At 45.8% G+C, this 27,120-nt stretch overlaps 2 protein-coding genes and 1 pseudogene across 2 annotated transcripts; 1 reads left to right on the plus strand and 2 right to left on the minus strand.

Moving 5' to 3' along the window:
• Positions 1-1,974: 1,974 nt before the first annotated feature.
• LOC125551847 (transcription factor WRKY19-like) lies at positions 1,975-3,628 on the plus strand. Its single transcript, XM_048715216.1, has 3 exons — positions 1,975-2,373; positions 2,515-2,619; positions 2,901-3,628. The coding sequence occupies exons 1-3, from the start codon at positions 2,321-2,323 to the stop codon at positions 3,361-3,363; spliced, it is 621 nt and encodes a 206-aa protein (XP_048571173.1). The 5' UTR covers positions 1,975-2,320; the 3' UTR covers positions 3,364-3,628.
• A 941-nt stretch (positions 3,629-4,569) lies between these two features.
• LOC125551848 (octanoyltransferase LIP2, mitochondrial) lies at positions 4,570-6,698 on the minus strand. The gene is given in 3 exon segments (XM_048715217.1): positions 4,570-5,519; positions 5,624-5,746; positions 5,748-6,698. Coding segments are annotated over 3 exon segments (1,029 nt in total). The 5' UTR covers positions 5,826-6,698; the 3' UTR covers positions 4,570-4,691.
• A 6,747-nt stretch (positions 6,699-13,445) lies between these two features.
• On the minus strand, positions 13,446-21,237 carry LOC125554779 (annotated as a pseudogene).
• Between the last annotated feature and the right edge of the window lie 5,883 nt (positions 21,238-27,120).

Below are 27,120 nucleotides of genomic sequence, written 5' to 3' on the forward strand. Positions count from 1 at the left end.
GCAACTATGCATGTAATATTATGTACTTATGTATAATAAATATTTTACAACCTCACAATAATAATAAAAAATATCATATGTATTCTAAGTTATAGTTTTTATATTACTTATCGAAATATTCATGTCTCATACAACAAAATGTTATTGAAATATATCAGAATCGATTACCACCGCAATATCCGGTACAGCCAGGGGGGGAGGGGGGGGGGGATGACCCAACAATGTGTAGTCAAATATCTCCCTTTGACTATTGATACATAAAAAGGATCACTTTGACTGATCAAAATGAAAAAGGTGTATTCTAGAATTGTGACATTTCTAAATTGCTTTCACAAACCAATACACTAAAGACGTCAAAGTTGGGTTTCAAAGACTATATCCATGTGCCGCAACATATATATCCTTTGGTGGAGTAGGTTTTAGTGCCTAACCATGTACTGTATATTTGGATAACTACTCCGTATTTATTCCCGGCAAAAAAAAAAACTACTCCTGCGTATTTATTTCCATGTTTTTTGGGTAGTTACACTGTATTAATTTAACAATGAGTCTATGGCGTTCGCTGATATTTGCAGGTCTGAACGTCGACGCGCCGCACTTGCACACTTTTTCTATCTCTTGGCTCTGGATTGTTAATCGTGTACTTCATTGTGGCCACACTTCTACGGCTTATTTTATCTGTTTTCTCATCAGGACTGTGACGCCCTATTTTAGTTGGTAACCAACTCAATTAGCTGGACATTTACTATACTGCGAAAATAAAAATAGTGTGCAAAGTCAATGAATAAGCCAAGATCTGGATGGCATGCATCCCCCTTCCCCCTCTCTGCCGAACGGCCAATGAGAAGGCGTTACCTGTCCTACTTCTAGAAGAAGGCAATTAAAAAAGGGGCTACGTGTCCCCGCCTCATAGTGTTTGTAAATTACTACAGGGGGGGAGGAAATGGGTTAAAAGGTCAGAGCTTTGGCTAAGCAGGTCTTAATTATAGTAACATGCTGGTAGAATAAACAATGTGATCTTTTCTTCCCGCGAGGAATAAAGTATGTGATCTGGTAACACTTGGTTTCCTTCTCTTTGAATTCTTTGACCTTGCGGCATTTGTGAGCTGTCTTGGAGGAGTACATGGTCAAGGATCAACACCCCGTTTTTTTTATTATCATTTTATTATATGGAGAAGAAAAGAAAAGAAAACCAGGAGAATAGTTGTAGTAGGTCATGGTTGCCATTCTGGCTGGAAACAATAACATGGACATGGTGCTGTGCCTGGCTTGCCAGTCAACATTTCACAAGAGAATACTATTTCAGAGCTCTCAGAAAAGAAACATAGGAGTATATTACTCCTATTTCTACAGAGGAGGAGAACGGCAAGAGATGCTTTTACTGGTTGGGAAGACCCGACGCGAGTACCCGACGCATCGACGAGCCAGAGCGGCATGGTGATGCAGAGCAGAGGGCGATTTGCATTTGCAGCATAACATAATGGTGGGGGTGACCAGGCATCCATCCAGTTGCAGTTGGGAGGAGGAGAAAACCTCAGGGATGATCTCATGTTTGGGGGGGCGGGGTCCTAATTTAGGGGGGAGCTTTAGAGATTCCTTCCGGCCTCAAGTTGGCTGTGCGGCAGTGCGGGTCTTATAAAAAAAACCGTGCAAACCGTGGATGTGCGTTAGGTATCAGCTAGTCTCCCCTCCCAAGCAACGAGACGATTCCCGGCCTCCGCGAGCCAAGAAGAATCCGGCGACTAGTTTAATCGCCGGGCGCTACCAAACTTCCATTTTGGACAAGATTTGAACCGGTCCGGCCGAATACAATATAGGCGGGCGAGTCCCGATCAACGGAGGGGGAAGGGGGGGTTATTATTGTTAGACCCAGTTGCGAGATCGATGACAGTGCTTGGCGCCATAAAAAAAGGGCCGGAACACATCACCCGAGGCCACTTGTAGGGCTTTCGCCCAAGAAGGTGCGGAGAAATTTCTCGGGGTCGCGGGCGGCCCGTCGGTGCGGGGGAGCACGTGATAGCGATACGCTCTGCTCCTCTGCCCTCTGGGACTGGGAGCCGGGTAGGGAGGGAGGGAGGACAAGATTATCTTTGCATCTCTCCCTCCTCCCTTGCCGGTCTCAGTTTATGAGGGGGAGGGGGAGTTTTATAATCCATGCGCTGCATCAGGGACTCAATTATAGAGGTCTTGACGTTAAGCTAAAAGGGGCGCCCTGCTCTAGTACGCTTCTGATTAAGGCTAGCTCCTCATACCTTTCTTTTCCTTTCTTCTTCCTCTCCTCTCCTCCGCGCTTCCTTTCTTGCTCTGGGACTGGGAAACAATGTCTCCCGTGCCGAGCCCAAATCAATCACACCTTCTAGGCCATGGATCAAGGTCAGTTTTCTGCTTCTTTGCATCTTTCTTTTCTCTCTCTCTATATATATGTGTGTGTGTGTGTGTGCGCGCGCGCGCGCGCGGTCAGTTCAATCGGAGTAACCTCTCTTGATTTGTTTCTGAAATGAAACAAACTTGCAGGAAAGAGAAGCGCATGAGGAAGGTGGATACCTTTGCGCCGCACAACGACGGCCACCAATGGAGGAAGTACGGCGAGAAGAAGATCAACAACTGCAACTTTCCCAGGTTCGTATCCCGCCTTTGGTCTCCTCGTCCTCATCCTCATTTGGTGATCTGCATCTGCATGTGCTCCCAAAAAAACCATTAGTATCTAGCGCCTCGTCTAGGCACATCACAAGTCTTTTACCGGCCTCTCTCTCATGATTCCTGGGTGGTCTTTTCATTCTTCTCATCCAAATCTACCATAGGGATGCACAGTGTAACAAACTTACCAATATATGAGAAGAAGCCTCAGTTCTTCGATTTACTCACAGAAGATTCGTCTTCTTCTTTCTATCCTGCCACAGGTACTACTACAGATGCACCTACAAAGACAACATGAACTGCCCGGCCACCAAGCAGATTCAGCAGAAAGATCACAGCGACCCCCCATTGTACCAAGTCACATACTACAACGAGCACTCATGCAACAGCGCCTTCCTTGCCCTCACTCCCACAGAGTTCCAGCTGCAGACCGCATCTGGAAAGGCAGTCTCCATCTGCTTTGATTCATCCGGGGCTCAGGAGCCGGGAGCCAATGCGAGCTCGCCTTCTTCGAGTGCGGCGCCACGCGGCACGCCTTCGGAGAGCAAGAACAAGCCCCTTGCGCTGCGTTCAGAGGCGCTTTCTTCCTGGGCCCCCGGCGTTGTGGAGCAAAAGACGGCCTGTGCTGATCTCCAGTCCTGCAGCACCGAGTGCCAAGATGCATACATTTCCGAAGACATAGATGCAGGGAGATTCGGTTCTATCAGATTCTTCCATTTTTTGTAAATGGATCAGTGGAAGACAATTGATCTTACCTCAAAGAACTAATATGATACACATGTTTTTTCCCATCTACACGCATGCTAGAGCACCAGATACTTGCATGTGGGATGTGGCCAAGATTTTCTTAGTTCAATTGAAATGAAATACCACTGCTAATTCAGAAGGCAGAGTTCATTTCTGCAAACTCTCATGTTATTTCTGTTGAGACACTGCAGCATCTTGTACCTTCAAAAGCAATGAATACATTCCTTACCCTATTATTATGCTACATAGTACTAGTACACAATAAGAATGGATTAGGCGATTAGGGTAGGAACACACACACGGTGACAGAGGGCAGAGCTCTCAAATCATCATAGTATAAATATATGCAGCATGGCCATAAACAAGTTACCAAACATCTTGGTGATAGAAAAGACCACGAGTAGATGAACATGAAAGATGGGCAGCAATCTTATTCCAAACCATATTTTGTACATTGGCCATCAATAGCAGGATGCCAATGCAATAAGCAAAATCCAGTTCAGGCGAATGTGTAAGATCATTTTATTTGTGCATGGCGTAGCAACATACCAGCCTTACCATCTCAGCGAAAAATCAATATTATGCAATATTTCAGGAGACCTGCTGAAGTCGGAGGAACGAAAATAGATTATATTCCACAGTTGGAGAGGTTATTGGTGCAAATTTACACATGAATTACATTCTTAAAGACCTCTTTGCCTTCAAGCATCCTACAGCAGCCAGGGCTTGTCCAAATGGACCTGATCATCAAGAGAGAACAAAACAAGGACACGACATCAAATAAGACAAAAGGTCTGCATGCTCAATAATAGAGGAAAATTTCAGTATCAACATTTGGTAGCTCCATATAACACCCACACCATCTGTTAACAGTGTAATATATCCACAGAATTTGCCATCTCCGGTCAAAAGAATACCAAGCAGAGACAAATAGGCTTGTTCAGGTTTTCACTGTTGGCCTATACCATATGAAGATTACCTTTGTTTCCGCTTATCTGAAACAAGCAAAATCTGACGACTTCTCCAATGTTGTTACCGTGGCAAGGTGTTCTCCCATATATTTCAACCAAGCTGATATATATCCACACACACAATTATTATCTTCATGAAGCAGGATGCTGTTTAAAGCAATACCAAGAAGACACCACACTAATAGGATGGTTCAGATGTTAGCTCTTGCCAACAGCATGGGAAGCACCTTCATTTACGACCAACATTATCAGAGGAAAATTTTGAAACCCAAAAGTTTATAACTAGGTGTCGAGGCAAAATCCCAGTATACAAAAGTACAAAGAGCAAAATACATATCAGTGTTGCTCAGTTGCAGCTGAGCTAATCATGTCTGCACACTCGGAATCATCCTTGACTTTAACATCACTGAAACGGAAGGTTGTCGCCAAGCTCTGCACGAGCTGACCATGGATCACCTCGTCAGGAGGGAGTTCCACCGCGGCCTCCCGCCGCAGCGATGTGACCTCCTTGTCAGCAATGCCGCAGGGCACGATGTGCTTGAAGTAGCCCAAATCAGGGTCGATGTTGAAGGCCAGGCCATGGCAGGTAAACCCTGACGAGATCCTGACCCCGATGGCCCCAATCTTCCTGTCCCCGACCCACACGCCGGTCTCGCAGGCGCCCCCCGGCCGCGCCTTGACGCCGTACAGAGAGGCAACCTCGATCATGGCGGATTCGAGCCCCTCGACATACCTCCGCGCGCCTAGCCCAATGTCCCGGAGCGAGAGGATGGGGTAGAGCACGGCCTGGCGCGGGCCGTGGAAGGTGACGTCGCCGCCCCGCTCCGTGCGGTAGAGCTCGGCGCCGAGGCCCGCGAGGCTTGACTCCGGCACGAGCAGGTTGTGGTCGGTGCGCCGCTTGCCGAGGGTGTAGGTAGGCGGATGCTGCAGCGAGAGCACGAGGTCCGGGACCCGGCCGGCTCTCCGGTCGGCGACGAGCCTCTCCTGGAGCCTGAGGGCGTCGCCGTACTTGACCACTCCGAGCTTCCACGCCTCGAGAACCCTCCTCGCGGCACCACCACCCATCTCCGCCGTTGGTGGGTGAGACCCGGTGGCTCCCTCCCCGCTTTGTTGCCCAGTCAGAAGACGACGAAGTACATGGGCTCTCAGGGCCCGGCCCACGGCCTAAATGAAGAGAGAAGGAAAAATAAGGAGAAACCTAGACGCCCCCACTCGAGCAGTTCGTTCGCCGCATCTCCGGTGCGCCGTCTGCCTGCGCTCTCGCTGACCCTTCGTGCCCAACCAATGTCGGCTACGGCGTTTATGGAGCTGGCGCTCGACCAGGTATGGCTCAAATCGTGCTTGCCGTACGAGTAGAACATGCGTGCCAGTATTTCTGAACTGTGGCTGCGTTGTCCTCGACGCCGGAGCGGCGAGCCCTGCGGCTAGTCTAGCGCGGCGGCGTTGTCGAGTTCCTGCTGTGGTGGGCATGTGGCGTCGGGCTTGATCGTTCCCATATGTGTGACTGACGGATTGCCAGGGATTCAAGTGTTTTTTCTTCTCCCTATAGGAGCCTGATTGACTGAAATTATTTCCTCAACTCTCTGAAACTACTTTTGTAGATTAGCTTCATCCTCAGATCATCCTGAACATGCTTAATTTAGATGGTTCAACAACCAGTACGTGTGATTGAGTGTAATCCGGGTTAATCGAACCCGGTATAGGCCAATGAGTGTAGCAGCAAAATGTTAAGGCCTTAAGAAAACTACCGAGCAGAGTTACTGGCATTATCTCAGGCTAGTTAGCTGCAGGGAGAAGAAAAACCATTTCATGTGGTGGCTCCGAATCTGGCGCTGGACCTTGGAAGGCGTGCCTGGTGCGGCCGTGGCTTCTCCCTTGCCCAGGTGCATGGGAAGGCCTTGGCATGCGGGTGCTCTGCCAGTGAGGCCGAGGCAGTGGATGCCGGGGTACCATCCCTGAAAAGCGACGCAGTGGCGCCCTAGAGGGGTGAGGTTTTGGCTTTGTGCTATGTGGGTGGCGGCGTTGTTGGCTCAGTTGGTAGTCGGGATGGGTTTGGATTCCCGCCTCTTGGCAGGTTGTCTTTCGTGCTTCTTTGAAACCTTCCAGGAATCTTGCGACCTTCATTTGTGTGGTTCATGCCAAATCTGGTCTGCTTGATCAGGGTGTAGTGTGTCTACAGCATGACAGTGACATCTTTTGACAGAGTTGTATCTTCTACCTGTCATCAATTGTTCTTAGGTTTGTGGGTGTTTTGGGTTCATTGTGTTGTCTATGAGCGCGGAGCTCCGGGCCTAGTTTAGCTAGGCGAGTCGATCCAATTTTATCGGTTTCCAACAGGTTTCCATCATAAACTGGTCGGTTTTTTCCTACTTAATTAATGAAGGCAGAGCTCCTGCTGTTTTTTTTTGTAGGCCAAGTTTGCGCTGGACAACCTTGAGGTTCCTGTAGGGTATGCTCTGGTTTCCCTTGAATATAGTTCACAGTTCACTCGGTGGAAGGTAAATTTGTAGTTCCTAATGTGCTAATTGTATTGTTCCATCCCCGTCAAGATAGATGTGTGATTGTGGAGGACGGGAAGGTTATTGCCTCTGGTAGCAACAGGACCAATGCCACCCGGAATGTATGCTATTCTCCCGTGTGCTGGATGTTTGTGCTTTGAGACATTTTTGTGTTTTTTCCTCTGAAATAAATTACTTCAATTGTAAGGCTACAAGACATGCTGAGATGGAAGCAATCGATGTCCTTCTCCAGGAGTGGCAGAGTATTGGCCTTGACCAGACACTGGTCGCGGATAAGTTTGCAGGATGTGACCTCTATGTCACGTGCGAGCCATGCATAATGTGTGCATCAGCATTGTCGATACTAGGTCTGTGATTATTCTATTTCTCCTGTTTGCCCCATCTTGATTATTCTATTTCTCCTGTTGAAACTATATTAACCAGTAAGAATTTATGATATTTTTGGTAGGAATCAGGGAAGTATACTTTGGGTGTCCGAATGATAAATTCGGGGGATGTGGATCAGTCATGTCACTGCATGAGAGCCTTTCGTCGGATGACTTGACAGGGTGAGGGGATATCAGCGGCAAATTGAAAACTCTCTGCTCATGTGAACAAACCTTCTTATACTTTGAATGTTAATAATGCCTTTCTACCAGTAGTTCAATATTCTATGATGTGTCATGACAAAGTTGGGCTTGCATAATCTTTCTGTTTGCATTGAATGCCATACATTCTTATTGAGTTCTCATGCATTCTTCTAATTCCAAATTATGTTAGTTATTTAGGTTACTCACAAATTGTACAACTAACATGGTCTCATGCGTTTCTTTTGCTAGGAGCCAAGATACCAGATCAAGAGGTTTTAAATGTACTGGGGGGATAATGGCGGAAGAGGCAGTCGCTCTTTTTAGAAATTTCTATGAACAAGGAAACCCGAATGGTTTGTTCTTTTACATTCACATTTCACATATTATTCCACAATTCCTGGCATGGTTGCTTTAATTCAGTTCTTACTTCCGTGTTAAAATGTTGCTTAAAGTTCGAACTGTACTGGTTCTGTTTATATGAGTTGGGGTCTCGTAGAAGTTAGCACTAGGGATCCGGTCAGTGTACTTCCATATTCTATTAGAATCAGAACCACAAGTGTAAGCATCAAAGAAACTTTTGCCATGTCCTTTAATGTTATATATGATGACGACGGCTTTCTCATGCATTTCAGCACCGAAGCCACACAGACCTGTCCGAGTGGATCAGCAGTGACTTGTTTGTTAGTCGTGCTGATGAGGAAGATCTCAGGTATTCCGATTTAAACAATGGATGGCAAGCTGCTTTAGGTTTGTCCGGTGATTTAGAGTTGAGCATTGCTGTGTTGAATTGTACGTATCTGTGTACTCCCTCCGTTTCTAAATATAAGCCCTTCTAGCGATTCCAATATGGACTACATACGGATGTATATAGACGTATTTTAGAGTGTAGATTCACTCATTTGCTCTGTATGTAGTCCTTGTTGGAATCTCTAAAAGGGCTTATATTTAGGAACGAAGGGTGTAGTTTGCTATATGGGCTTGCTGTTGTTCTTTTGCTGATCTAAACTACTACTGTACATCATTTGTTTTTGAGGTTGCTGTTGTTATTTTGCAGATCTACATCCTACAGGTCAGGCGATTCAAGAAGATTCTCTCCACTATTGATTAGCTTGTGTTAACACTGAATTCAGCCTTACTTAGTTGCAGCTATCTATCATCTAGACATTTGGTTTGTCCTTTATGGGAAAATAAAAGAGAAACCAAATGTGTTACGCAAATTGTTATATATTACTATTGCTCTTAAATGCAATTCAATTGATAGTTTGATCATTGCAGCGCATTTCCTGTTGCCTACCTTGCTACTAATTGAGTCTCTTGCAATTTGTTTGACTGAAATGTGAAATAGAGAAGTTGGCTTTGAATATAGCTTACACTTTGGCAGTACATTTCCATGTGTTACAACATCATTCGATGCTTCCGTTGTTTGGCTCCTGACCACCAGGCTGCCTCTTGCTGTGGTGACCCGATCAGATGGCTCGCCTGCCTCTGGGCACCGCGAACAGGACTGTCGCCTTTGCCATCCCACCAGCAGAGCTCTTAGTCACTGCACGCGCCCCTCCGGACTGGTCATGCCCTTCCGTGGAGACATTCTGGGGCTGCCCTTGTTGAACGCCCAAGCTCCTGTTCTTGATGCTGCCAGTAAAGGTTGTGCTGGGCACGACAGTTGCAAGGTCTCCAGACACTCTGTGTTCATCGCTTGGTGCTGAGCTGCAAGGCATGTTGGACACGGCTCTCCTCCCTCTGCGCATGCTAGAGGACTATTTGTGCTCGTGGTTGGCACGTGCGACCATCCTATTGGAGTTTGCAGATGTGTCCGATGGTGAGAGGAGGACAGGAGGTTGAGCACAGGCTCCCAGGGACCTTGCTCATCAGACAGCATCGTTGATGGCCCATTGCAGGCGATGCAAGCGCTGCTGGTGGCAGAAGATGGGTATCAAGGTGTTGTGGGCAACTTCCACTGTGTTCGGTTGAGGTCATCAGAGTTAGTTGAAGCTTATGGAGCCCAAGTTGGTCTCCATTGGCAAGGTGGCTGCTGAGTTCAACCTTGCTACTTCTGGTTCTGATGATGTGTTGGCTGTTAAAAAGGGTGCCACGTTGACCAGAGGGGACGATGCCACTGTTCATGCCCCCTCGAAGCTGATCAAAGGTCTGCTTATCATGCCTTCGATCACCCAAGGTTTGAGCCGCCTTGTCAATGAGAGTAAAGTCAAGAATGTCAACCAGGGGATTAATGTCTCCTTGGGAAATGTGACAACCTTGCAAGATGTTAGTCTCAAGGATGTGTTTCTCGCTCAGGTATTTTTTTCTTTATTTTGGGAGTAGTCCGCTTGAGATTTGTGTTGTGTGATGCGCGGTGGTGGGCGTCTTCTGGGTGTTTGTCATGTAGCCGGCGAGAGTGGGCGTGGCCATGGTGTCTCGTGATGTCAATGGGATTCCCTGTTTGTATTGGTTTTCGTCCACTTTTTCATAATTAACTGGACAACCATCTTCTTCTTGATTAATAAAAAAGCTTTTGGCTCGCTTAAACAAAAGTGACAAATATTCTTCTGCAAAATACTCCCTCTGTTCCTAAATATTTGTCTCTCTAGTGATTTCAACAAGTGACTATATACGAAGCTAAATGAGTGAATTTACACTCTAAAATATGTCTATATACATCCGTATGTGGTAGTCCATTTGAAACTCTAGAAAGACAAATATTTAAGAATGAAGGGAGTATAATGCAATTCAGCGTTATGTAATTCTGCCACATCTAATTTAATTTTTGTTTACCTAGTTATGACTGACTTGCATAATATTTGGTTTAGATCTTCGTTGTTGTTAGCACTACCTAGAAGCGTTGTTGTCTAAGCAGTTGTCTCTGAGAAAAAGCTATAGGAACTCTGACTTGAGAAATGCTAACGATTCATACGGGATTGAATTTACCGACGATCGTGGTAAATCATGGTTTGGTATTTAGGGGAAGAGGAGGGTCCACCCCTAAAAACCAGGGAGATGATTAGTTGTAGATGGATCCGTGATAAATGAAGTTGTCATTGTATTATTCAATTATTGTCAAAGTTACCACTATGTTGGTATCAAAGTTACCATGTGGCAAAGCACATGAAGTTTGGAAGCTTCTAGGGGTCTATGGTATCATAAAAAAGGCATGCTAGGTCGATTTATGAGGCGACATACCATGATATTCAAGCCTTGGGTTGCCCAGACTAAGAGAAACAAGGCTACAACAAGGTAGTATTTGTGGTATGAGTGTAGGAAACTTACTCATGGAGAACAACCCTAAGTGCTTCGCAAATTAATTTTGCGGTAAGAGGGTTGGCGGAAAATTATGTTATTGCATGCAAGCCTAAGGCAAAGGTTCGAACTCGTCTCGCACTCGGGGCTGTAGGACTGACCTCGTCCCCCTCATGGTGCTGCAGGACCGAACACGCCTCGCACTCGGGGCTGCAGGACGGGTCGATGTATGCCAGTGTTGGCCGGCCTACTGGGTCTCGATGCTGGGGACGCCCAGGGGTGCGAAAGGTGGGACCTTTCCGCTCGTCTCTTTGGTTGGGGTAGCGGTGGGTCTCGGGTGAGGTGGTGTCAAGGTCTTGGATGCCGAGACGGCGGCCCTGGTGGCAGTAGCGCGGTGCTCTTGGGCAGAGCCTGTGGCTTGCTGCTGCCTGGTGGCCATGGCCATGTGGGCGGCGTGGTAGCTGGGGTGTGGCGTTCGGTGGCGGCGAGTGTTGGTCGAGGTGAAAACTTGTTCTATCTTCGGACGGACCGGCGGCGGCGAAACTCGTTCCCTTCTTGAAGGCGTCGTCATGGCTCTCACCGCCCGTCGTGCGGCTCCAGGGGAAACTCCGATCCTTGGATCGGGCGGTGGCAGCGCTCCAGTGTCATATCCTTCCTGAAGGTGTCGTCTTGGAGTCCACAGTTCGTCGTATGCGGCTTCATCTCTTCGTGGCGGTAGTGCTAGGGTGTTGTTGTTGCGTTCAACGCCTATGTATCCTGCCTTGGGTGTACGTGTGTGGTGGTGGCGTGCGTTTATACCGGGTGATGTTGATTTTGCTTTATATATAAAGCAGGGCGAAAGCCTTTTTGGATAAAGGTTCGAACTGTTGGATGGGCGAAGCCATGGGCAGGTTACATGAAGTTAAATGTTGATGATGGGTTCGCTTATGATTTGCTAGAAGGGACTCTAGGTGCCATCCTCCAGGACCATAACGGCAAGTTCATACTTGCAACAAATGAAAAAGTGGACATCTGCTTTGATTCCTTCACAACAGAGGTGATAATGGTGAGATTTGGTATGGACCTTGCACGAACTGTTGGTTGTAGCAAGATTGATATTACATCCGATAGTGCAGAGGTCATTTTGGCTTTGCAAGAGGGCATCTCTTGTTCAATAGCTAGTGCCATCTTTGATGATTGTTTCTACATGTCATTAGGTTTTCATCATGTTATTTATGATCACAATAATAGAGAGGGAAATCAGGTAGCTCAAGAACTAGCTAGGTTAGCTAGGTTCTCCCCTCCTAGAGGCGGTGGTATCCATGATTGTAATCGATGCAACAATTCTTATAAATGAATAAAGGAGGAGACAATTATTAAAAAAAAGTTACCATGTGGCAACTTTGATATCAACACAATGACAACTTCATTACCTCTAGATGACAACTTTTAAGATGGATTTGTTACCACCCCACAATAAGGAAAGTTACTAGGTGACAATTTTAATACCAATATCATCACAATTTTATTAATTACTAGGTGGCAATTTTTAAGATGATTTTTTGGGTCGAAATCTACACATATGTGATCTAGTATCAAACCTCTCGTCGAGACAAAGCCAACGGTGAAGACGGTTAGTAAAACCGAATATGGCATTTGGGAGTTAAACAATTTTAGAGTTTGTCCATCAAAAAAATGGTTGTTGTATAACCTTAGACACATGTCAAGGTCCAGAAGAAAATACATCCATTAGTGAATGACATCGGTTCATCACACCACAAACACATGTTCGATTTAGAGAGGATTGAGAGGGATTCAATCGTCTACAAGCCCCCCCTCCCCTCTCCCCAATCCCCAATCCCCTCAAATCCTCTCCAATCCCCTTGGAAGGGGTTTAACCGAACAAGATCCTAATGATGTGCAACTCCTATGCATGATAGGTGTGGACGTGCCCCCTCACGTGTGTTATAAGCTTAGGGGTAGCTCTACTACTTTTGTATTGATGATGTAACTGTGGCGGGTGGAATCATGCTACCTTCAAACCTTTAGTTTCTATCATGCCGTCGTGTATGGTTTTGAATGATGGCTGCAAACCCTCTGGGATAGATCATTAGCTGCAATATTTGTGGTTTTAACCTTGGCCACAAGCATTCATGAGGACTTGAATCAGCATGGTGGGTTATACATCCATGCACACTAAAAGAGTGTGAATTTATTTTGCCTCTGATCATAATTATGCGATGTTTGTTAGACCTCTTCCAATGCATTGGTGCTAAAGTGAGGTGCTAAGTGCATTAAAATGCTTAGCAACTAATATCTCCAATGCACCGGTGCTTAGCTTTTGTAGCTAGACCTCCTTTATTTAATTGTTTAGTGACAAAACTCCTTTATGTATTGGTTGGTAGTCTTTTTTGTATAGGTTCTTGTGCTTAGCATTGGTTCTTCTTGGGGTCACTGTAATACTCTCTCTCCTCTTCAATTGCTTTGCCACATCAATTTTTTTTGCATATGTGGCACCCTTAGCACCTGTCCATCATGGAGCACTGGGAAGGGCCTTATATCATCTCACTGACATTGAACTCATCTACATGCTTTTTTTGTACATATCAGTAATGAACAAGTAATGGACCGTTATGTGTTTTAAGCCTGCTTGTTTAAAAAAAACTGCATATGAAAAAGATCTGACTACTCCTTTTCAACAAACAATTAGATTTAGACAAAGTGCAGTATCACAAAACTAAACGAGGGTAGCAACACAGGTTGCATCGTCAAAGTGCAAACAAGAAGGATAGACCATTATCCAACTGCTAATATAGTGAACTATGTTTAAAGAGGGATAGAGGATGTGAACTATGTTTCTAAAAGAAGGGACAGGAGGAAAAAGCCATTTGAGAATCCAGCCTGAGCTTCTATGTTTCTAAAAGTAGAGACAGAAGGAAAAGGCCATTTTAGAATCCAGCCCGAGTTTCTATGTTTCTAAAAGAATAGACAGAAGGAAAAGGCCATTTGAGAATCCAGACAGAAGGATGTGAATTACGCAAATTTACTCCATGTCAAACTGTTTCATTGACGAGGACTGCAGATGATGTCGAGTGGCCTATCGATGCTGTCCTGTAATATGGAAATCTCACCCTCACGCAGCAGTATCTCGCCTTCCTTCAGCTGTATGTCTTTGTCGAGCGATTTGATTTTCTGCTTTAATGAGGCAACATCGTTTTGCAGCACGCTAACAGTTTTCCGCAAATGCTTTGTTTCCTGCCACAAGGCATCCCTTTCATCACTTACTGATTTAAGGGTGCACCGGAGAGTGGTCAACTCCTTTGCAGATTCCTGAAAATCCTGTTGCATCTGGTTAATGCTCTCGTCTTTCTTCAAAACCTGCAAGTTGCAACCAAATATAATGTTAGTGACATGCACATGCATAATGAGATGCTCAATAAATGGGAATTTGGGACGCAGTTCTAAATATGGATCTGCTGCAGCTTTAGAATTTTGTGCATTCTTGACCAGAGGATAGAAGCACTTGCTTTCTGCTCATTCATTAACTGAAGCAACAAACAAGATTTGTTAAGAAGTATGTACATAAAGCAATAGCTGAGACCAACTTCAGAGGGATTAGAGCAGAGTGTAGCTCTAAAACATTTTACCATTCATCGTTAGAGATAATACATGACAAGTATGGGTTTGCTAAAGTTATGAATAGCTACACCACCGCCAGCTGAATTTGGATCTTTTTTTTGTGCAATGAGGCAAAAGATTTGCCATTTTCATTGAATACGATGAAGAGAGTTGCCCGGTTAATTAGAGGAAACCGGGCGAAAACCTAGATACAAACCCCCAAGGGGCAAATGCGGACGACCTGGCCGCAACAACACCAAACAGTCAACCGCAGCGTCGATGACATGGCAGCTCCGATTTTGCTGATGAGCTTCACAAAAGAAAGTTGCTAGCCTCGCACCGACCTAGTCCAGCGCAACATCCGGAGAGCACCGCACGCTGAAAACCGTTCTCATGGAGTCATCGTTGCCGCAGCGGCCCTGCCGCCCGCAGCTCTGACTTCTCTGTCATAGCCAGAAACCAGCATGGGCACACCCATTGGCGCACCGGACCTTCGACATCAAAAGGACAAGCAGCGACTCAGCTTTTCTCACCACCATTGTCGTTGCCATAGGCGTCGCAACGCCACACCAACCTCATCGCCGGTCGGGCACCTGCCGACCGCGATGTCGTGCACGTCCAGCCTGTAGGAAGCACAAAAGGGATCAAGATCTCCAAGATGGCGCCCCCAGGAAGGAAAACGACGTTGGAGATGACACCGCCGTCTGATCCAACCAAGATCCTGACTTTAGCCCGGAGATCTTGACCCGAGAGTTGAGGATGCACAAATCACCACAGAAGAGATGAGCCTCTCTCCACCAACAACACCGCAGCCGCCGCGTCGCCCGCGCGAACTCCACGGCTGCCGACACATCAACCACCGTCCCGGGGCCGCCGCCCCGGAGTCCAACATCGCCACGCCAGGCCCGGGGACAAGAGGTCACCCCGCTGCACTATAGTCACCGCACCACACGAAGACAAGACCGTAGCAAGAAACCACCGCTGGCCGGCCGAATTCAACCACACCTGGCCAGATCCGGCAGCGGCCACCCCTCCCGTCGACCACAAAGGCCCCGCGCCGCCACACCGAGCGGAGCAGGAGGCCAAGTCGGAGAGCCGCCAGCATCGAGATACAGAGCGCCACGCCCACTCACTCTGACCCACTCCCATGAGGGAGACCGGAGCGTCACCAGGCCCAACCGCCGCGCCGCCCCCGCAGCCACAACGGCCGCCCATCTGCCGCCACGAAGCTGGGGCCGCGCCGCCTAGGATCCAGCACTCCGACCGTGCCTTCACGGGATGGGGGAGCCCCGCCGCCGCCGTCCGCTGCGCGGGCTTAGCCCAGCCGTGTCATTCGGCGGCGGCGAGGGGGTGGAGAGGAGGAAAAGAATTATATGAGACCGGGTCTCACGGGCTAGCATGTGAGACCCATCCTGATGGATGACACGTGGCATTTACAAATCACAAAGCATCTACCCCACCCCTCACTTGAAATCAGAGGGGGGGAGATTAGATGCTTTACGATTTGTGAATGCCACATGTCATCCATCAGGGTGGGTCTCACCTGCTAGCCCGTGAGACCTGGTCTCATATAATTTTTTTCCTAGAGAGGAGGGGTGGTGAGCAGGAGGGGGGGGGGCTGTGGTCTATTGAATTTGGATGTTATTCTACGCCACTCAAGATATGAGCCAACTTAATCTCGGTAATAGCTTTTTAATGGAAAATCTCAGTAATGGCTTAATAGTGCCACGGATAGCAAACATGCATGTCATCCTTTTTGGTATCTGAATATGCACGTGGACCTTGCACAAATAACTTATGAACAAACAACATTAGCAGATGTATGGTTACCTGAAGTTCAAAGTGCTTGAACTTGTGGGTTGCACGACATAATTCATCCTGAGCTCTACGGATCTCATTTTCCATGGCATCTTGGGTCCGGACAAAAGATGCTACATCTGCCTGCAATTGTTCAATGTCCAGTTCCCTTGACAATAGCTTCTCCTTCAATACTCTGTTGAGTAAAGCTTCTTCTTTCAGCTTAATTTCGAAGTCATCCTACATCGCCGAAAACAAAATAAGAAAGCTTGGTTAGATTTCTGCTTCTGCTACTAGCTTCAGCTGGCCATGCCAACATAAATATAATTCGGTATTTTAATGTTATAGAGTACTTCTTTCAGTAACTTGGCTTCATAATATATTTGTAATTTTGTATTATATAAATTAACATATTTTTCTTGAGCACATTTCATGGTAACACAAATTTTACTATATAAGTTCTAAAAGAATGTTGCTAGCTTCATGTTATTCTCGAATGCAAAATGATAAACCACTGAACAACATACACTTTACTCAAGTACAACAATATACAGAGCAGATTTCATACCCTATATAATGTATCATGTCTCACAGGAACACCCACTGTGTTGTCTTCTTCGTTGTGCTTTTCAACCAACACGGACTTAACTTTTCTCAGGCTAAGGGCTAAATTATCCATTCCTTGTCTTATGTTCTGGTACTTCAAAGTGTATTCAATGGCTGCTAGTGCATCAATACTGCCAATATTCTCACTCTTGGATTTCATGACGTCCAACAACTTGCCACAAAGACAACTACTATCTTCAAGTAATGATAAGCCTTGCATCTGCAAGTTGTCCACTCTAGCGTGAAGTTCGAGGTCAAGACGAAGCGTGGATAAACTTAATCCATTCCCACTACTTTCTAGACGATTTAAAATCCCTATGTTCTCTTGCTGAAGAGACTCTACTTCAAGGTTACAGGACTGAATTTCTTTTCTCAGCTTTTGCTCAACTCCAGCAAGTCTCAAAAGTTCCATTTGCGTCCTTGTGATGCTTTCACTACTTCCGGCGGATCTCTTTTCTAATTCAGCACTAAATCCTTGTCTCAGCCCATTTATTGTTTTCTCCTGCTCATTAGATTCCCTTTGTAATCTTGCAATCACCTTGTGTAGTGCCCTACTGTTATCTTCCTTGGATTTTAAGCATTCTTGGATTTGGTCCCTTTCTTCTGCAGCTTTTGTAAAGCTATCATGCAACTCTACTGAGGATCTGTAAAGACTGGTGTGCTCACCTTTAACTTTCTCCAGCTCATTATTCAGTTGTTTGTTTTGCAGTTCCAAACTTGTAATCCTGTTAGAAACCTCAACTCGATTTGATTCAAGCAAATTAACTTCTCTCTGAAATGACACATTCTGCTCTGCTAGCTCCATTACTCTATCCCGTAGTCTCTGTTCTTCGGCTTGAAATCTTGCTAGCCTGGCTGACCAATCATTTGACCTTCTATCAAGCTCCCGTTCCAAGGTAGTTTGCACATCAGTCTTCTCATTCTCCAGCCTTCTAGTTCTAGAGTCTAATTCTACCCTAGACCGGTTATATTGTTCTTTGGCTGCAAACCTTTCTGTAAGACGCGCCTTAATCTGTGAAGATAGTTCGAGCGCCAGTTGCTTTCTATCTTCAATCAAGCTGAGAACCAGCTGCATAATGTCAGTTGAGTTCAATCTCTTATCCCTGAGCATGTTAAGCTCGCTCATTTCTTCAGAAGGAACCATAAAGCATGCATCCAATTCTTTAGTTCTTCTAAGCAACTTATCATCAGTGTCTTGTTCCAAGTTCTTGTCATGAAAACCACAAGACCCATCATGATGATAAGTATCGGCAGCAGAGCATCTTGAGGTTGCCCCGAAAAGAGGATTCACTGAAAATCCATAGAAGCATTGAGGTTGTAGATCTCGTGAGTCCTCGTAGATATCTTCCAGTGTAGTCACGCTATGTGATTTGCACTCCTCTGAGTGAGAAAAATTATCAGAAGATCCTTCAAATAGACTAGTGTCATTTCCATCTGAATGACACATAGATCCCACCTTCAAGGTGCCCATTGCCTCTTCCTGAGCAAGTTGATGGTGGTAGGTTAGGGGTAAAGTTCCATCCTCCAAATCTTGCAAAGTCTTGTCTATGTTTGAGTAGTTCTCATATATTTCTTTGCAAGATTTTGGTGAAGATGGAGCTGTAGAATGAGGTCGAGGTGGTCTTCCACATCCTGAATGAGGAGCTGCAGTTCTGACGGGGAATTTCTGCTTATGTTTCTCATTTAATATGTTTGCTTCTTGCTCCCCATCAATGTACAGATCTACCACTCCATTTTTGTCCAGTAAATTGGTCAACCTGGCAGGTCTGCATTTCAATGCAACAGGAGAGCTAAGAGGAGAGTGTCCTGTTGATGAGCATGAGTAGCATCTTGAACGTGGTGAATCAGTTTCCTGTACGCCATGTGCTTTTGGAACCTTTATCATGCATTCCTCTACATTAGGATGTCTTTCTGGTGACCATGTGTAGCACCTGCAGACAGTAACCTCTATCATTAACATTTTCTACAAAACATGCTCCAAAGAATAACATTCAGGTTTTATTCAAGTATAACGCGCACAATTATGTCATGGCTATAAGTAACAGAGATCGTCTACAACAATGTTATGGTATGTCCAACGGGAATTTAATTCAAAGAATGAGCTGGTGGCTGCAGATTATGACAATGCTAACTGTGGTATTTCTGTAGAGAAAATTCTCAAGACGTTTCTTGAAAAAAAAATCTCAAGAGGGGCATGTTAGTGGTTCACATGAGCAATCGTTTGGTGTGTTAAAGATGAACTTCCAATTGAACCTAAACTTTGCTACAGTACAACTTATGACACACAGCCGCTAGCATCTACTCCTATACTATCAGATTTCAATTTGCTTTTGATTACATTGAATTGGAAGTACAACATTATACCACTTATAATTATATTGCTAGCATTTGATCGATGGCGTTTCCAAATTGTTTGCGAATAGGGAGTGGCAATTGATGTTGGTGCAGTTCGACCCACTTACTCAATATCAGAAACATGACGAGGCACGTCAGAACTATTAAACCATGGGATATCGCCTGAAAATCTCATTGCCCTTTCATCCAAGGAACGATCAATTGCCGAGGATGCGAACGACAGGCATCTCCTGAGCTGCGGATTGGGCGATTCCTTGCTCCTCAAATTTCCATTCCTCCTTCTTGACCTGAGTGCCCTAGTATCAGGGGAATGGGACGCACCATTAGTCCCACCCTCATCCAATTTGCTTTCACTCCTTTTATCATGCGCCCTGGTTTGTCGGCATTGCTTGTGAACGAGCGGAATGGAAAGAACCTTCTCATCTCCTGAAATGTCCAGTAATCTGCTGCATGGGGCAATGTTACGGCCCAAAAAGATAATAGATTGTACCGAAACATAGCAATGATGATGATAATAGTAAAAGCTTGGATCATAGCTGTTCGAAATGATTTGCAAGCTGAGTGGTGCATTAGATAAGTCAACATGACTGCCAATTAAACTGTATTAAAAACTGGATGGGCACAAATCTAGGAGAAAGCAAACGAATCACAATTTTTTTTAAAAAAAATGGAAACGTCCCCCCACTGGTAAATTTTGGTTTAGAAAATCCTTCAAACAGGTTCCAGGCAGAGATTTTGATGGGCAAGGAAACACAAAAATGTATACACAAGAACCGGGAGAGAATAACAGAACCGAAAGTAGCCTTGACAAATTTGAGACTGACTAAACTTAGCGGCAAACTGAACATAAAACCTGGTCTCGAAATTTTGTTCAAGGAAAGCTAGAAGCCAAAATTGTAAGTGACGGTCTTCTTGGACTGTATGGTTTGGTTCATATTAGCTCATCAAAATCGGGCGGCAAAGCCTTCCGTCCAAAAAATTTGGTAGTTCGCCAATCGCCGGACACTGCATTTTTCTGTGTGCTAGGATCAAAACAAGGACATGAGATCATGGAGTATTATACTAACGTCCAGTCAAGTCACTCGCTCTGCATCCGTACAAGTAATCATGCCACCAGATCCGCAGCAGTTCAACACCAAAAAGTATAAATTGAACAAATCAATTCAATAAGCAATAACCACTGAACAGCAAACAGACATTGAGAACAGCCAATGACAACGGAAAGTTACAGTGCACGGCTGCGTTTGTGGTGGAAATTCGGTAATCATATTGAAATAAGTACTAAGCATGGTGGACTCGACACCTACCTGAGAGAGAGGTTGAGGATTTTTCCTATTTCGGGAGGCCGGCCGCCGTAGCGGAGCGCAGCTGCGGAGGCGGTCGGGTACGGGAGGATCGGACCGGGCAACCGGAGTAAAAACAGGTCGCAGAGGTGCCGCCGGGGAGGTACGGGGCCGGTGGATGCGGAGCGCGGCCACGTTGTCGCCGTCCACCGGAGAAGAGCAGCAGAGCACACGAGACGAGTGCGCTAGCCTAGCAACCGTCGGGATGGTGGGATTGGACTGGCAATGAATCGTAGTAATTGCAAAATTGCATTAGTCCGGTTTCGAAGTGAAGAATGGGAGAGGAGAATCCTGTGGGGAGGCGGAATTTTAGGGATTTGAAACGGGGGAGCGGAGGCCGGAGGTGGAAATCGTGGGGGGTCGGCGGCGGCCAAAATCCGAAGTTGTGGCGCCGTGGTGGGGCTCGCGGAAGAAGGCCGTTGGCCGTTTGGTCTGCTGCTTTATCTGGGCCCCGGATTTAAAACGGTAAGTCGATCACCGCCGCTCATCCGGCGACACTTTTTTTTGAAGGAACATGACAGTAGTTCTGCCTTTTCATATTAGAAGAGGGAAAGGAACCAAGGTTCCAGGTATTGTTCAGAGCGGCCAAAGCCTACACTCACACTCTTAAAGAAAAATACAACTCTTGAAACCAAAAGAAAAGGAAATAAAGGCGCTAAACAGTAGCCTCCTTGAACATTGCTATTTCATCTCTAGCCATAGCAGCAACAGTCTTGGGGGAGCATCTCTTCCCTTCAAAAGTCTGCCTATTTCTCTCTTTCCAAAGATTCCAAGCGACGTATACAGCCGAGGTGATCTGCATGCGCCTAGTTGGATTGCTGCGCAGCTTCCAGACCTTCCTCAACCAGCCCTTGATTGTCATTGAGGTTGGGGTCACTTTACAGGAAGGAAAACCAAACCTCCCGGGCAAAAAGGCAAGTCAAAGTAAGATGAGAAGCCGACTCGATGATCTGATCGCAGAACGTGCACTTCTCGTTGTGTGGCCATCCCCTCGTCGCAAGCCGATCCGCTGTCCAGATTTTGTTTTGGAGTAGTAACCAAAGGTGAAATTTGATCTTCGGCTCGGCCTTGCTCTTCCAAACAGCGTGTAGTTGCGGTTCCGCAATGCTGCCCAAGAACTAAGCCTTGTAGGCGGAGGCAGCGGAGTAGCAGCCGTCAGCAGAGAACTTCCACCGAATAGAATCTGGGATATCCGAGAGCACAATGGGTTGGAGCATCTCCCACAGCCTGACAAACTGGTCGAGAAGCTCCTCAGAGGAAATCCTCTCCAGGCCCTTCATCCAGCGGCCACGGTCCAAAGCCTCCTGCACAGTCAAAGTTTTCCTCCGCGTCAAACCAAACAGGCCAGGAGCAATATTGACCGGAGCCATACCATCCAACCAACGATCATGCCAGAAATGTGTGCTCTTCCCATTTCCCAGAGAGATGTTAGTGCAAGCCGAGAATAGCAACCTATCAGTGCGGTCACAAGGGATGGGAGTGCCCAGCCAAGGCCTAGGGGTGGGGCTCCATTCAAGCCAAGCCCATCGCAGCCGTAGTGCCCTACCAAAACAGACAATATCTTTGATTCCGAGGCCACCCAGATCCTTAGGGGAGCACACCCTCTTCCAGTTTACTAAACATTTGGCTCCGCTACACTCGTCATCCCCATTCCAAAGGAAGTTGCGCATAATCTTCTCCATTCTCTTTACTTTCCATCCCTTAAGCCTGCCAGCCATGCCCTCAATGAGTGGGAGGACCTCAATTCTCCTGAGCTTGCGGAAGCTAAGCGGGAGACCAAGGTAGCGACACGGAAGAGATCCCGTCATGCCACCAAAGTCCTGAATGATATCCTGGAAGTCAAAACCCTCGCATCTAACCGGGTACTGCCTGCTGATATGAACAAAACTTTTTTTGGAAAGAAAAGGTGGCGCAGTGCCAACCATATATTTCAAAACAGGATGGAGCCTGGGTGACAAAGTATCAGATACAAGAAGCTTGTAGGATGCACCGAGGTGCAAGGCCACAAGCAGCCTACAATATAAAGAAGAGAAGAGAGGGATAGCAGAGAGGCGTTACATCAGGAAACAAAAACTACGCGGCAAGCAAGTTGCTCCAGAACCTTAGATCTTCTTTGTCCTGTTGTTTATTAGCTCTGTTGCATCAAAGATGAATCATATTTGCAGTATGGAATCTGATGAAAGAGTCCGTCCAGGAACCGGTGTTGAAGATACGGTCGTTCCGTACATGCCAGAGAGTGATAGCACAAGCGGCAAAGGCCACAACTTTCGCTTGAACTGCAAAAGATGAGCAGCTTGCTGGACAAAGTACAGAATATTAGGTGATCGACATGCCAAAGAGGCCAGGGATAGCCTATTCCATAATGCATGTGCTGGCCCACAATGAAGTACCAAATGATGAAACCGATTCCACAGCCGTGCAGATATCACAATCCGTGTACGGGGCGATCGCTGACCAATGTTTTCTTAACCATGTTGTCCTTAGTGTTGAGACGGTCCTAGAAAGCCAATCAGAGAAAAGTCTTGTGTTTAAGAGGGATCAACACCCAACTATGAAAAACGCAGTTAACTCCATGGAAGGTCAACAGCCGGTAGAAGTAGCTCGTGCTTAACTGTTTTCCCATAACAGAGGGGAATATGAACGAAACTCGCGGTTCTGTATGTTGGGGAACGCAGTAATTTCAAAAAAAAATCCTACACACACGCAAGATCCATCTAGGTGACGCATAGCAATGAGAGGGAAGAGTGTTGTCCACGTACCCTCGTAGACCGTAAGCGGAAGCGTTATGACAATGCGGTTGATGTAGTCGTACGTCTTCACGATCCGACTGATCCTAGTACCGAAGATACGACACCTCTGTGATCTGCACACGTTCAGCTCGGTGACGTCCCACGAAATCTAGATCCAGCTGAGGTCGAGGGAGAGTTGCGTCAACACGACGGCGTGATGACGGTGATGATGAAGCTACCGGCGCAGGGCTTCGCCTAAGCACTGCAACGATATGACCGAGGTGGAAATCTGTGGAGGGGGGCACCGCACACGGCTAAGATCAACTTTGATGTGTTCTAGGGTGCCCCCTCTCCACGTATATAAAGGAGGGAGGGGGAGGCCGGTCGGCCCTCTAGGCACGCCAAGGGAGGAGGAGGAGTCCTCCTCCTAGTAGGAGTAGGACTCCCCCCTTTTCCTAGTCCCACTAGGAAAAGAAGGAAGAGGGAGAAGGAGAAAGGAAAGGGGGCCCCCCCATCCAATTCGGATTGGGATTCGGGGGGGGGGGGGCTCCACCTGGGTGCCTCCTCTTCTCTCCCACTAGGGCCCAATAAGGCCCATTGACTCCCCGGGGGGTTCCGGTAACCCCCCGGTACTCCGGTTTTCTCCGAAATCACCCGAAACCCTTTCGATGTCCGAATATAGCCTTCCAATATATCGATCTTTATGTCTCGACCATTTTGAGACTCCTCGTCATGTCCATGATCACATCCGGGACTCCGAACTACCTTCGGTACATCAAAACACATAAATTCATAATATTGATCGTCATCGAACGTTAAGCGTGCGGACCCTATGGGTTCGAGAAATATGAAGACATGACCGAGACTCATCTCCGGTCAATAACCAATATCGGAACCTGGATGCTCATATTGGTTCCTACATATTCTACGAAGATCTTTATCGGTCAAACCGCATAACAACATACGTTGTTCCCTTTGTCATCGGTATGTTACTTGCCCGAGATTCGATCGTCGGTATCTCAATACCTAGTTCAATCTCGTCACCGGCAAGTCTCTTTACTCGTTCCATAATGTATCGTCTCATAACTAACTCATTAGTCACATTGCTTGCAAGGCTTATAGTGATGTGCATTACCGAGAGGGCCTAGAGATACCTCTCCGATACACGGAGCGACAAATCCTAATCTTGATCTATGCTAACTCAACAAACACCATCGGAGACACCTGTAGAGCATCTTTATAGTCACCCAGTTACGTTGTGACGTTTGATAGCACACAAAGTGTTCCTTCAGTATTCGGGAGTTGCGTAATCTCAGTCATAGGAACATGTATAAGTTATGGAGAAAGCAATAGCAACAAACTAAACGGTCATCGTGCTAAGCTAACAGATGGGTCATGTCAATGACATCATTCTCTAATGATGTGATCCTGTTCATCAAATGACAACTCTTTGTCCATGGCTAGGAAACTTAACCATCTTTGATTAACGAGCTAGTCAAGTAGAGGCATACTAGTGACACTCAGTTTGTCTATGTATTCACGCATGTACTAAGTTTCTGGTTAATACAATTCTAGCATGAATAATAAACATTATCATGATATAAGAAAATATAAATAACAACTTTATTATTGCCTCTAGGGCATATTTCCTTCAGTCTCCCACTTGCACTAGAGTCAATAATCTAGATTACATTGTAATGATTCTAACACCCATGTAGTCTTGGTGCTGATCATGTTTTGCTCGTGAGAGAGGCTTAGTCAACGGGTCTGCAACATTCAGATCCGTATGTATCTTGTAAATCTCTATGTCTCCCTCCTTGACTTGATCACGGATGGAATTGAAGCGTCTCTTGATGTGCTTGGTTCTCTTGTGAAATCTGGATTTCTTTGCCAAGGCAATTGCACCAGTATTGTCACAAAAGATTTTCATTGGACCCGATGCACTAGGTATGACACCTAGATTGGATATGAACTCCTTCATCTAGACTCCTTCATTTGCTGCTTCCGAAGCAGCTATGTACTCCGCTTCACACGTAGATCCCGCCACGACGTTCTGCTTAGAACTACACCAACTGACAGCTCCACCATTCAATAAAAATACGTATGCGGTTTGTGACTTAGAGTCATCCGGATCCATGTCAAAGCTTGCATCGACGTAACCATTTACGACGAGCTCTTTGTCACCTCCATAAACGAGAAACATATCCTTAGTCCTTTTCGGGTATTTCAGGATGTTCTTGACCGCTGTCCAGTGATCCACTCCTGGATTACTTTGGTACCTCCCTGCTAAACTAATAGCAAGGCACACATCGGGTCTGGTACACAGCATTGCATACATGATAGAACCTATGGCTGAAGCATAGGGAATGATTTTCATTTTCTCTGTATCTTCTACAGTGGTCGGGCATTGAGTCTGACTCAACTTCACACCTTGTAACACAGGAAAGAACCCTTTCTTTGGTTGATCCATTTTGAACTTCTTCAAAACTTTATCAAGGTATGTGCTTTGTGAAAGTCCAATTAAGCGTCTTGATCTATCTCTATAGATCTTGATGCCCAATATATAAGCAGCTTCACCGAGGTCTTTCATTGAAAAATTCTTATTCAAGTATCCTTTTATGCTATTCAGAAATTCAGTATCATTTCCGATCAACAATATGTCATCTACATATAATATCAGAAATGCTACAGAGCTCCCACTCACTTTCTTGTAAATACAGGCTTCTCCAAAAGTCTGTATAAAACCATATGCTTTGATCACACTATCAGAGAGTATATTCCAACTCCGAGAGGCTTGCACCAGTCCATAAATGGATTGCTGGAGCTTGCACACTTTGTTAGCACCTTTTGGATCGATAAAACCTTCTGATTGCATCATATACAACTCTTCTTTAAGATGTCCATTAAGGAATGCAGTTTTGACATTCATTTGCCAAATTTCATAATCATAAAATGCGGCAATTGCTAACATGATTCGGTCGGACTTAAGCATCGCTACGGGTGAGAAGGTCTCATCGTAGTCAACTTCTTGAACTTGTCGAAAACCTTTTGCAACAAGTCGAGCTTTGTAGACAGTAACATTACCGTCAGCGTCAATCTTCTTATTGAAGATCCATTTATTCTCTATGGCTTGCCGATCATCGGGCAAGTCAACCAAAGTCCACACTTTGTTCTCATACATGGATCCCATCTCAGATTTCATGGCCTCAACCCATTTTGTGGAATCTGGGCTCATCATCGCTTCCGCATAGTTCGTAGGTTTGTCATGGTCAAGTAACATGACCTCTAGAACATGATTACAGTACAACTCTAGTGTGGATCTTACTCTGGTTGACCTACGAGGTTCGGTAGTAACTTGATCAGAAGTTTCATGATCATCATCATTAGCTTCCTCACTTACTGGTGTAGGAATCACTAGAACTGATTTTTGTGATGAACGACTTTCCAATAAGGGAGCATGTACAGTTACCTCATCAAGTTCTACTTTCCTCCGACTCACTTCTTTCGAGAGAAACTCCTTCTCTAGAAAGGATTCATTCTTAGCAACGAATATCTTGCCTTTGGATTTGTGATAGAAGGTGTACCCAAAAGTTTCCTTTGAGTATCCTCTGAAGACACATTTCTCCGATTTGGGTTCGAGCTTATCAGGTTGAAGCTTTTTCACATAAGCATCGCAGCCCGAAACTTTAAGAAACGACAACTTGGGTTTCTTGCCAAACCACAGTTCATAAGGTGTCGTCTCAACGGATTTCGGTGGTGCCCTATTTAACGTGAATGCAGCCGTCTCTAAAGCATAACCTCAAAACGATAGCGGTAAATCAGTAAGAGACATCATAGATCACACCATATCTAATAAAGTGCGGTTACGACGTTCGAACACACTATTATGCTGTGGTGTTCTAGGTGGTGTGAGTTGCGACACTATTCCACATTGTTTCAAATGAAGACCAAACTCAAAACTCAAATATTCACCTCCATGATCAGATCGTAAAAACTTAATTTTCTTGTTACGATGA

This window comes from Triticum urartu, chromosome 4, assembly GCF_003073215.2.
Source record: "Triticum urartu cultivar G1812 chromosome 4, Tu2.1, whole genome shotgun sequence".
NCBI classification, from domain to species: domain Eukaryota; kingdom Viridiplantae; phylum Streptophyta; class Magnoliopsida; order Poales; family Poaceae; genus Triticum; species Triticum urartu.